We start from the raw sequence: 12897 nt of genomic DNA, 5'->3' as shown, positions 1-12897 counted from the left end.
CACACATTGCTTCAACAATCCTTCACTTCACATAACAGCAAGAAGAAGGGCCAGGGTGACATTGATAGCAGAACTATAGCTGTGTCATGCTAAAAAGTAGTAAGTAATATGACAATTGATACCAGTAATCCTTTTTTCAATCCTTTTTTTACATCAATGCTCATTTTAGGAGGATTTTTTGGGGGTATTGCTGCATCATATCACAAACAAGTACAAGTGCCAGTCAAATTGGAGAATGTTTAAGAATATACATACAATCAAAAAGGAGTAACAAAACTACTAAAAACTAATCTAGAAAAGTGATGTAGCAATAAGACGTTCCAGAAAAATTTCAACTGTGTCTTTAGATGGAATACTCCAGACCTGAGTGTGTGCATCTTCCTGTAGATGTATGTCAGCCATCTTGGTTGCCACCTGCTGCACAGCTGCTGCATCTGCAGGTGTCATTTCAGCTGTCATTCCACCTGCTACTACTATAGTTTCAAGATATACATTATGTGTTAGTACCGCTGTGCTACCTGTCAGTAATACAATTTTTGTACATGTATGTGTCACGCAGCTGTCAAATATTGTGACTAAATGTGCTCATAGTAGAAAGTAGAACGATAAAATGCCTCAATCTCACACAAACCTACTTTTATGTGTTTTTCTTCACATAAAGTTTTGAATAAACATCTGGTTTCTTAGAAGAACTTTTAGAAAAAGCTTAGCCGAATTCTTGCAGGGGGCGTAAGGAAATTCCACAGGAGCACTACAAGGTATGAAAACAGCAACCCACGTGGTGGTGCAGTTTCATCCCTCTCTGCCAGATGGAGCTGCCTCTGGAAAGCATCCTCTATGAGTGGCTCAGTGTGGCTCAGGAACATTATGGCTGCTGCTGCCTGCTTATTGGCTAACTCTCTCAGGTGAGCCACCTTCCGCCGGGCAAGGAGGCCTCGCACACCTGAAATCACATGACAAAAACATCTTCCTGCTATTCTGTTCAAACTGGAGAAACACTAAACATTGTTAGGTTTGCTATAATAAGATGCTAAGTCTGAAAGGTACAATCAATTTGGATTTAAATCTCTGTGAGACCTTTATACCCATCTATTGTATTAATAAGTTTGCAACTTGCATCTCCCATTTCCAAATCAATAGCTGGTTAATAAATGTGCCAGAAGTGTTTTCAGAATTGACATAATTAATCTTTAGCACACTGAAGTAGCTGTTTGGCACCAAAGTCCCTATTGGTTACAGAGTTAGGCAGCAGGGAGACGGTTAAAAGAAGTCTGAATAATGACTATGAATAACTGCCAATAGCTAGTTTTAAAAGTACACCTAAATAACAGAATTGTCCACTCTTTCTTGCAGTAACACATTGATATGATATGTGTGTAATGTTGGGTAGCTGCTGACCTGTTTGTATGCAGGTTGCAGCCTGTTCCACCTTCTGCAGCCTGGAGGCCAGCTCATCTGTGTGCCACCACTTCAGCAGCACCTTAGTCTTCCTACAGACAGACAGACAGATAGACAGACAGACAATCGTTTCAGTCATTCCTGGGTTGTTTCCAGTTTTAAACTTTTTTCCGTCCTACTCATTGTTGGAGAGCCCATGGTGTTGATTTTCGCTGTTAAATCTGTTATTTTAAGCTTATGAAAGTACATTTTTATCTATTTCATCATAAAATTCAGATATTTTTGGGGAAAGAATGGGTGACATTTTTGTCTGTCACAACAAGCAAATTTCTGTCCCGGGACGGAGGGACTAGTCATGAAGACAACCCTGATTCATTCAAAAACCAATTAATGGTTAATGGCCAACTTTTCCCTTTAGTGTTTAGGGTAACATAACACATGTTCAAATAGCCTTCAGGCTCTATGTCACTGTAAACATAACACTTATTTAAGTTATTATCATACTGTCATTATTCAAACTGACACTGATGTTGTTAATAAGTTGAAACCTCATCATTCCTACAAGTGTGCATTAATGGCTGATTTTAAATGCATGGTTTTTTCTTCATTCACCGATGTTTATTGTTGTAGCTAAATAAGGAATAGGAATGGAGGCTTGTGGTTTGCACAGCCTGTCTATATGATAATTTATTATCAACATTTACCTCAGCTGAGGTTATAGGTCACCTTAATACCAGCCTGTCTAAGTAATGTCTAGCATGATTGTATTCTTCGGACAAACAAGTATTCTATGTTGTACAATTGAAAACAAACCTTGGCTGTCATGGTCACTTTAGCAACATTACATACACAGAAAGGAAGACTTCCTGAATGTGGCATGCACTATAGTTGACATTACCTGTAGCTAGGCAAATACAATGTAGAGAGAAGTAATGAGCCAAATACAGTACATGTAAAACAGGGTAGACATGGGGACAGTAAATTCAACATAAAAGAAATCTAATATTGAAATCTTTACCCTCAGTGTAGGATCAAAGGTTTTGAGAAGAGAGTCCTGCATGAAAAGAAGTAGGGAGGGTGTTATCCATCTTGTGATGATTGATTTTTTTTTGTATGGAGTAAATCAAGATTCGTCAAAGAAGAAATAGAATGTAAAGGAATATCATAATAGGCTTTCTTTCAAGGAATGACCGAGAGAAAAAGGAAAGTTTTTTGATATCTATTTGTCCTACCCAATCAGCCAGTCAGACAATCCAGTAGCCTTTAGTATCCTCTGGCACCTGGATGCAACAAGGGTTAACATCACTGCTTAGAGAATGCTATTTGCACTGAAACAACATTTTTTTCATCGCTGATGATGAAATACAAACACTCTTCAGCAAAATATGATTGTATATTTGCTTTGTGCTGCAAATGGTTTGTATCAACTATCTCTATCTTGGCAGCTAAATGCTCTTTATACTGATCCTGTCTTTGTCTTTGGTGCTGAAGTCTTAACTGTTATATTCTCTTAACTGTTGACACTGTCCTTGGTGCTGAATGACTATGTCGTACTTGGAATGCATTACACGATCCAACCATACCACAACAGAACTTGTACTTACCCATGTTGGTCCTCTGGTATGTGGGCAATGTCCCCCAAACTTCTGTACCTGAGGTCACAAGAGTTCAAAATCTTGTTATTGAATCACAGACAAATTCCAATGAAAATAACATGAAGTTGCAGGAACATAAGAGTAAATAATTCAAGAAATGGTCACTGATCAAATTATCCGTCAAAAACAGTACAGGCTTAATCTAGAGACAAAAATGGTAAATTGAAGTTACTTCATGCCTGACCTGTTCACATTACGCAGTGTCATTATCTATCAGATTGATGGGCAGTAATTTAATATACACTCAATTGCTCCCCATGATGTAACATAAAAGCCACCTCCACACCCTTTTTTAGCTGTAATGTGTTACACTGAAAGACAGCTGCATAGGTTGGCCAACTGACAGTTTTGTACTGACCTCTGTACAAACTGTTGGAAGGGGATGCGCAGGGCATAGCCCTCTCTTCTGATGCGAATTGTCTCCATCATTCCTATGTACTTCAGCTGGCCAGGCAGAGAGAACAAAATTAGAAAACAATTTTTTTAATAAATTTTTTACTTCCATGGATTGCAGGGGTTATTATGTTTCTAGACCAAAAGTGAAAAGTTAAAATCTTAGCCTGCTGTTGCTCATTAGAGCGGAAGTTACTTTTCATTGAACCTGTCTGTACCATGCATTTGACTAGAGGGACGATAGCTCAAAGTAAACTGGAACTTGTATAGAAAGATGTCTAATTTTTCTTCTTTAATCTTACTGTTGTTGGGCCCACAATCTAACCATGTCTTCATTTTGCCAACACCTACAAATTTACCAAATATCTAAAGATCCATCTGCAACTTCTTAAGTTATGCACAGTTTGACAAACACAGGCACATAAAAGCATAACCTTCTTTTTAAGCTAATGATATGCTATAATACAGTAAAATTGAGTGAAAACTAGATCCTTTACTTTCATGTGTCAGGGACCCGGCAGCAGTACAATCAAATACTGGACACTACTACAGTCCCTACTACTACTAGCTACACTATGAAACATTGAATATGGAGATAACCTGAGCAGCCACAGCATCATCCTGGAAGTTGTTTGGCTGCTTGAGGCCGTTGGGTTTGATGCAGCGGACAAAATGAGGCCGGGCCGCTGTGATCCTCTCCACCAGAACAGTCAGGGAGTTCTGTACACAGCAGGATGGATGGAATGTTCAGAAACTCGTGATTGGATCAGAAAATTTACTTAGATTAGAACACCATAGGACATGATATCAGCTGGCGACTACAGTTGCGCATACCCAGGGCAGTTTGAAAATAATCCTTGGCTAGTATTACAAAAAAATCCTTTATTCTTGATTCACTCCCAATGCTCTACATGTAGGTGACAAATATAAACTCATAATGCTGTTCTTTGATTCATAGTACACAATTGTTTAAATGTGCTTGTAAGTTCAGTGAAAAATATTTTCATTGCATCAAAATGAAATGGCTAACTAGTATTTGTTATCAGCTGTTTATTATAAGCAATGGTAATATCACTCAGATAGTAGAACATGAAAGACAAAGGGTCCCTTCAAATTTTTTACTTATTACAAGTATGCTCAAATGATTATGTGCAAATGTATCAAATGTATTCAAATAAAAAGCCAAAGCTTAAAAGATACCTTGAACTGACCACCCAAAGTGAGCTGTTTGCCTCCTTTCTTGCCAAACTCTCCAACTTGTCTACCCTATAGTGGATCACAACATAAAATTCATATCATAACACTTCATTGCAAATAAGAAAATGGCCTAATAGACGACCTTAGCTTGAGGCACATATTGACTTAAAGAACTGAGCTACAATAGGGTAGACCTCCTACTACATCTTCCCTTGTCCTCACTGAACATCTACCTACCGCTGGTCTTTTGCTGAGACGGCGCCCCTTGGAGGTTTTGTGCTGAAGTGCAAGTGTACCAGTCCGAGTGATGCTTCCTGGTAAAAGAATGCACAAAGAAAAGTTGCTTAACCACCTAGCTGCTGCGCATTAAGTGCACACATGACATTGAAATTGTCAGGACAAGGGTCAATCACATTCTGCAATAGGTTCTGAATTGTCCCTTCATTATTGTGCAGTTTAGGACTTGCAAAAGGTTTGAGGTTCCAATCTCGGTGTATTCTATCTGTATCGTTATCAGATTCTGTATAGGGGCGAGGAGCAGCCAGAATTTTTAACAGAGGGAGAGAAGCGTTAAAAGTTACGGCAACTTTAGTCCCCCCAATCGACACCTCTGCTAGAAGAATAGTGCTTAAAAACGTGAGAGACTGACAAAGACGAATTCACTCACACTTCCACAGTTAGGAGGCAATTGATCACAGTACAAAGTATGATTTATGCAAACTAACCATTACAGATGGTGTTGATGAGAGGGTTGCAACTGCGCTGTAGGAGTGACATGGTGTTGGAGGGCAGGGTGTCTCTGTTCTTCTCCAGCCAGCCTGTCACATTGTACTCCACCTAGCAATGCAAGCAGGTAGTGCAAGGAAAATATACTAAGATCTTTAACCAGATACACACAGATAATGCTTTCTTTCATTTTTGTCATTTTTGTTAGATAATACTCATTATGGCAGCCCTGTGTTTGAGGGAGCTTCATATGTTAGCCACAAGCGACAAACTTATGTAATATTATGTATAATAAAAGAACCCAACACACTTATTGTGAAGTCAGTAAGGGTGCCTTGTGTGCGTGGTTAAATATGCAAGCCACAGCAAAGCTATATTTCACTGCTAGCTAGCAAAAGCTAAAGAAGTCAAAACTTAAAGTCATCTCTGAGGAAAATGTCCATGTCACTCAAACATGCATTGTACTGTATAGAAATAATGTAGACATGTTTACCTTGCCTGCATAGTGTGTAATAGTGAAGAGTGGACTCCTAGCCTGTTTCCCTGTAGTGAAGTGAGCACTGCTGCCAACATTCTGGTTCAACTTCTGCAGAAGTGATAGGTCTGTACCCTACCGCAAAAAAATGTGATATACGAGATGAATGCTCATTATGTAATACATTCACACTTATTCTTGACTTTTATTGGAATTCTCATAATGTCTTTTCACAGACATTGATTGGTTTTGATATGTAAAATGTTTTGTAACCAATGTCACACAGCGCAGCGTGGCTATGGTCTTTTTCAGATGATATGGTTTGAACATTGAATCGGTGCATCATTAGCCCTAGCCACAGTACTTGATACAGGTTCATTCTAGCCTGGGTGCCATCATATTTCTACCGAGGCACCTACATAGAATGTAGGAACCCCGGTAGAAATACGATTGCACCCAGGCTAGTTCATTGGACCTCTACCTAGAAAATCAAGTATGTGATCATTTCTATCTTGAAACTTTACCTGAGGAAAGAGGCTTTCTTCATCCAGAAGGGCAAGTATACCAATAGGTCGAGCCAATAGTAGATCCTGCAGAAAAAAAAAATTCTGTTCCTAACCTTTGACAACAATACATATATATCCATTGGAAAAGAAACAATGATTTTCTTTGAGTCGGCTCCAAAACATCATTTTTCTGCTTTGTTCATAGATACAAAGCAAATCACATCTTTAAATGTAACTTTTTAGAGATTTCAAATTAACAAATATCTTTGCCCACACTCAATTTTGAAAAAAATCATTACAACCTTCATTGACAACATTCATTAATGAAATAGCATGTAAAATAGTGCTGTATTAAATTTTGCTCCAAAGCTTTGATGGATTGAAGTCTTCTTTCAGAACCCCATCTATAGTAATATTGCTCACTGGGGGTTGTTGCAGATGGAATGATTGACTTTGATGTGAGAACTTTCTGACCTATTGCAGGTTTAAATTTCCCAGTGTGCCTTAACAGATGAACAACTAATAAGAGGATCATGTTTATTGCAACATCATGACCCAATTCCATGTTTCTCAACGTCATCAGTATTCCCCTCTATACCCTAAGGAGGCCAAGGTACTAATTCAGACACAGGGGTCAGAGTTGCACTGGAAATAATCTGGTATCAGAGGCATTCATCATAGGAGAATTGCTCCAGCCACACAAATCTACCATAATATTGCCAGGAATACGCCAAAAAAGCAGCAACTGGATGTGATTTTGGAAACAGTAAGACGTTTCAAGTAGCATCAACTTCTTTTCGTCAGTGACACTGAGCAAGATTTGTTGATCAGCAGGTTTTAACAACAAACCATGAATATTATGCAAATAACATGAACACAATTATAGATATTGCCAGGAATTACTTTTGAAATAGTCTTTCTACTACTAACCCTTGCGAAAGTGTTGCTCAGTGCTGCACAGGTCTGGCATCGATGCCGGACTGACCCAGCACATTGGGCATCGATGCCCTCACAGTCCAGTTCCCTTGGTAATTTGGCATCGATGCTGCCTTACTCTGATGGTCATTAATCATCATTTATCATTCTGGCTCCTCAGACTGTTACAAAGTCTGGTCTTCTATTCCTGACAAGAGATGCCTCCCTACTCAATCTAAAGGTGGAGCAGAACTAATTACCGTGAAAGGAAATGGCATCGACAGGGCACACTTCTAAGTTTGGGACATATGGTTAGTTTTAGGTTACCTGGAACTGAATAGCTTGGTGAGCCATGTACAATGTACAACTTAGTGACAATGTTCTGCAAAGAACTTAGTCCCCACATCTGATTCATTGCTTTTGAGGATTGCTTGTCCTATGATACATATCCAACCAGAGGGGCAAGTCCTGATTATCAGATCAGCCATATGCCTGTTATGTTTGCAGTGGAGAGAAGTATGTGTATGTGTACGCCCTTATCAAACCTTTTTCTGGTTGGAACAAAACACATCTCTGGTAACATTATACCAGCTACTGGTCAAGTGACATTGTAGTCTTGAAAGATATGAACTAATAATGAAGCCTAAATAGCCTTCCCAGAATGTATATTTAATCATTCTTTTGTTGGTGTGGGTTTAGTGGTATGCATAAACATCCCATGTGCAAAATGTACATATTACTTAGGCTTAAAATGATAAAGGTACTACAAATTTAGGTCAATGGCACTTTGGACTTACAGTAATATCTTACCATTAGAGGTATAACATGATATATATACATATAAATTATTGTTGTTGACATTTCTGGAAAAGAATTGTCTCTTGCAAGCACTCACATGTGGGAAATATACAGGATAACATGTTACAGGGCCCTACTATCTGGTCAGGCCTGGCACGCTGGGGTGTCCCAGTAGGGAGATGAAGCTGTCAGGGCCAGCGGTTAGGGGACGCTAATGAGACAGCTCCATCTGTGTATTTACACCACGATGTCAAGTAGAAAGACGTATTCTTCACATTTTGGGGTGAAAACGGGACATGGTTGTAAGTAGCAAATACAAATCCTTGAACAAGTCTACCTACCATCACGAATACCACAAAATTTTGGAGGGAAACGTGTGTGGTAACTAAGAAACAGACTTATATAAATTTTATATAGATTAAATTCCACATGACAGGAGGGCGGAGCATAGGCCAGGCCTTCTGGAGGATGACCAAAGGGTCACTCTCCTGCTAGCCTGAGCTCCCTCAGGGAGCTCCCTGATTGGAAAAACATATCGTTCTGAACTAGGGGGAATGGTAGCAAAGTAGGGCTGGATTGCAGGCGGGAAGTTTGTAATAAAAAAAACATCATCACAAGTTGTGATGATGTTGTTTTTTTCTGTGGCAATTTTACAATTACATTGTACCCCTGAATCTTTGAAAGACTGTATCCTGTTGAGGGCATATACAATCTTTTTGATCTTAGCTCTTAAAGAATAAACTTATACGGCACATGAATAGATAAGGTTTCCAAAATGGACATTAGAAAAAAAATAGGATCATGCATGTGCAATCTATAGGACAATGCAGTAGGCAGACATTTTTATATTTCATACAAGGAAGAAAAGAAGATACTTAATTTGACCCCTAAATTACATGTACCCCTGTAACTGAATTTTCCCTTGTGAAGTTGTGGTTTGTGGACTACCAGCACACATTGTGTCGCCTGTTACAAGTAAAACTAGTTGGGGTATTATAGAGTAACTGATAGAGTTTTTAAAAAAAGAAATCCAAACGAGTGTCGGTCACAGGATGTCCAGTGGCAAAAAAGGACTCATCCCTATACTATAGGTTGATTGAAGACTGACTGAGAATAATGCTTTATGTCTAGAAAAATGTGAGTAAGCAAGCCTGAGATGTCATAAAATGTTTCTTATCACATATTGCATGTCAGCTCCAGAGCAGAATATATGACAGCTCAGCATATAACATAACATCACATAACATAACATAACATAACCGGTAATTACAAAAACCAGAGATCTGAGTTACATGCAAGTACCGTCAGATATTTGCCCTCTGTAAGAATAGAAATTGCAGAAATAGGAGGGTGAGAACTCCAGGGACTCAGTGATGTGCCTCAATATGGTCACCACAGATTTGCCCCAGTTGGAGTACTAAAAAAAGTACTATGAACCTTCTTGTCAGTGTATGTGAAACACAAGAGGCATTAGTGCAGTGGCTCCCGAGATTCAAACTCACACCGAACCTGGGCCACCGGATCCCATCCCCAATGTACTTACCGTTAGGCTAAAAGGTCGGAACCACTTAGACTGGTCCGTTTTTTGGCGCTTGAACCCCTGGAGACTCAGTAACAGTTTTTGACATGTCAGTTGATGGCACTTGAACCCCACTGTTTTCATATATTAACAGAAACTGTCGCACCATAGACTCAAATAAATAAACAATTCTCCAAGCAGAGGTGTGGGTCCTGCTGGTTTTTGACGCGTTCAGTTTTAGCATTTTTGTTCAACACGGTTGGCGACATAACGAAATAGGGACAAAATAGAAAGCCTGACTAGAAACACCTAAAAACGTGCCAGATTTATTCTATTCATATGTATTGACTGTACTACTTCATCATCACTTTCAACTTTCAACACTGCCATATCGAACCTTTGTGGCCCATATAATATCAACATACTCAAATTTTTTCAGGACCAGTTATAAGATATATCAGCACACTGTACACATATACTAGTCATGTACCACCAAATGATTTTTAACCCTATCTTAACTGGACTCATTCGCCCAATCATAACGTCCAAATGGTATGGTGCATGATCAAATTTGCAGGGGGTGATAGGCACGTAAATATAAATCACTTTCCATAATAAGCCTTGATTATTTGGCGAAGATAATGTGTTTGTGGAACTCTAGTTTAACATGTTTTTAGGCGTTTTTGTCATGCCTTCTACTTTGTCATCGTTTTTGTTGTGTCGCAAACCCAAGTTTGGGTTTGCGACACAACAAAAATGATGACAAAGTAGAAGGCATGACAAAAACGCCTAAAAACACGTTAAAAACAGCCAAAACCCTAGCTCTGCTTGGAGAGTACGTTTTCTTTCGTCAGTTCATAATCTACCTCATTTTAATTAATCTCGAAATCACATAATTTTGCTATGCAGGTCTGTTTGTGAAATTGACTGCAAGAAGATTTTTTTTTCAAAAACTTTGGAGTGAACATAGCGCATTTAACCCTAATAAGGCCTTGTTTGTCTGTAGACCAATTGGCTAATTCATATGTGACATTTTCTGAGCAAGGTCAGTTACTCTCACATTTAGCTGGATACTGATAGTTCCCCTATAATAGTTATTCACTGCAGGCAACTTTGTCAAGAAATATTGTAAAGAAAATGTTACTTTGCAGTTATTAGTAGGAGCGTCACATTAATTTGACAGAAGAACTTACAGAGATATATGTTGCCATGAGTTAACCACTTGTCTCTGACCACGTTTAGATGCAGTGCATTTTCATAATAAATCAAATGATGACCAATAATCTCTTCATTATAAGTATATACCAAACTACATATAATCCACATCAAACAGAACATAAAACATAACCAAGCCCTCCTCCCCCCAGTTGAGCTAACAAATGTGGGACTTCAACCACAATATGACTAACTAGTAGTAAGAGTACCATGACAGACCATGTGACATGCATGTCAGGTGGTCTGTCATGGTACTCTACTAGTTAGTCATATTGTGGTTTCACAGGTCACCAGATATAGGCTTGTTGGTCCCTGCCCTAACTGTGTGTTCTAGCTCTATATTACAGGTAGTGGCTGCATGAGGAGCATTTTCCTTCAAATGGCTTTGTATACAGATACATGTATTTGTTAAGAAATACAGTCTTATGGTGGAAAAACACCATGAAGCACAGATTAGTGACCCACACTCGCTTGAGTATTTCATGACTGATTGTGACTAAATAATGCGGGCTCTGCACACTTCGAAATCATCATTCCCACATTCTGACAGACGTTTGAAACATATTACCCCATTTTCGGTATATTTGACCTTTGCAAAGGGGTAAAAAATTCTTGATTTTTTTATTTCAAAATCAGGCGAAAATCAATGCGAGCGCTGATGTATCCATTAAATTCACTTGCTGTGGCCTAATTCTTAGCTTTGTCTCCTTTCTGTGTCATAGTGCTGGTAGCTGGGTAGTTCAATCCAGGTCAATGGTCAGAGATGTTTTCTCAAGCCAGATGGGATAGGTCAAGCATGACTATCTCAGTGTAACCATTTACAAAGGTGGCTGTCTAACCCCATGAGGACTTCATGCTGAACCTGCTGCCTTCAGTCATTTGCAATCTCCAATTTAGAATAGTTTGACCAATAGGGGATAGAGATGATTTGCTAATAGCTTTCTAATTGATTAGGGAGGGAAACTCATTTGCAAACTCCACCCTAAGCATGTTGTTGGTACTGAAGGCTTCTAGGCTTCCCATGGGGCCGTGGTTAATCTGATGTTTTTCTTCCAATATATTGGTATTGATAGTCCCCATCATCTCAGATAAGACTCCCTTATGGTTTCTGATAATTGCTGTCAGTAATGGGGTGGTTTATACTAGCCAAGGAAGATTGTCTGTTTTGTTTCAATGTTTGTTTGTTTTATTCGGATCTCCATTTGAGTGTTCCAGATGACATGAAAGGGCCCCCACAGATCATTGTTATGCTACGAATACATGTCATTGAATATACACAAATGATTTACATATTCTATAAAACCTAATTGCTTTTCAGATTGAAGCCTTATCACACAACACTTTCAATCTTCTCAGAATGGAATTGGAGTCTATAATCGTTTCCCTCTCCTACACAGTAAGACACATTTCTTACTTTGTGATGATCTAGGAGGGAAAAATCACAGAATTCCCTGAAATTCCCCTTGCTCTTTTTGATAAGTATTCCATGCAGCCTGCCCTACTCCCTACAACAACACTGCTGTTAGTACAGTGTTACATCTAGGTCACCCCCCCCCCACACTGATCCCTTTCATATGCAAGTCAGTGAAAAGTCTAGCTAGATGTGTAACCATTTACTGAAAGAGTTACAAAAATGATGCAACTCTTCATTAAGTTTGCAGAGAAATTCTTGCTCAGCCCAAAAAGGTAGGTTAATATATGCGTTTACAAATGTATGAATAATAAGAAATGCTCCCATGAACCCCTTGTGAGGCTGACTATTTTCACATGTCACATTTGTCAGGACTCCTAACTTAGTGAGTAATAGATACAGACCTACACATGTACCCCTTGTCAGTTTTCCCAGTTACATGGAACATTTGTCTGAGGACCTACAAAATTAAGTATATAGCCGTGTGACTGTTGTGGAAGAAAATGGTACGAAAATAGAAAGCCTGTCACTAACACCTACATTTGTATTAAGTAGTCACTAGAGGCACATGGGTGGGCATTTCTGTCACAATGCCTTGTTATCATCTGTCATTTCCTGTTAGCCTAAGATAAATAGAGGACTGGTAGTCCCCAAACAGCTACTGGTGACTGCAACCCATGATCACAGTG

General features: G+C 39.0%; 1 protein-coding gene across 2 annotated transcripts in view; it reads right to left on the bottom strand.

Moving 5' to 3' along the window:
- The window catches only part of LOC136427893 (myosin-IIIb-like), a 31111-nt gene that overhangs the window by 4394 nt on the left and 13820 nt on the right, over positions 1–12897 (bottom strand). Inside the window, exons 13-24 of one of the 2 annotated variants that reach the window (XM_066417108.1) lie at positions 6369–6434; positions 5863–5979; positions 5369–5480; positions 4881–4957; positions 4647–4712; positions 4047–4166; positions 3412–3497; positions 3003–3050; positions 2631–2678; positions 1399–1490; positions 779–943; positions 364–473 (exon numbers count right to left, since the gene is read on the bottom strand). In XM_066417108.1, the coding sequence (XP_066273205.1) occupies positions 364–473; positions 779–943; positions 1399–1490; positions 2631–2678; positions 3003–3050; positions 3412–3497; positions 4047–4166; positions 4647–4712; positions 4881–4957; positions 5369–5480; positions 5863–5979; positions 6369–6434 (1107 nt within the window). The remainder of the gene's footprint in view (positions 1–363; positions 474–778; positions 944–1398; positions 1491–2630; positions 2679–3002; positions 3051–3411; positions 3498–4046; positions 4167–4646; positions 4713–4880; positions 4958–5368; positions 5481–5862; positions 5980–6368; positions 6435–12897) is intronic. The other variant, XM_066417109.1, reaches the window with a different exon arrangement.

Source organism: Branchiostoma lanceolatum, chromosome 2, assembly GCF_035083965.1.
Source record: "Branchiostoma lanceolatum isolate klBraLanc5 chromosome 2, klBraLanc5.hap2, whole genome shotgun sequence".
In the NCBI taxonomy this organism is placed as follows: domain Eukaryota; kingdom Metazoa; phylum Chordata; class Leptocardii; order Amphioxiformes; family Branchiostomatidae; genus Branchiostoma; species Branchiostoma lanceolatum.
This window is presented reverse-complemented; position numbering and strand designations above follow the sequence as displayed.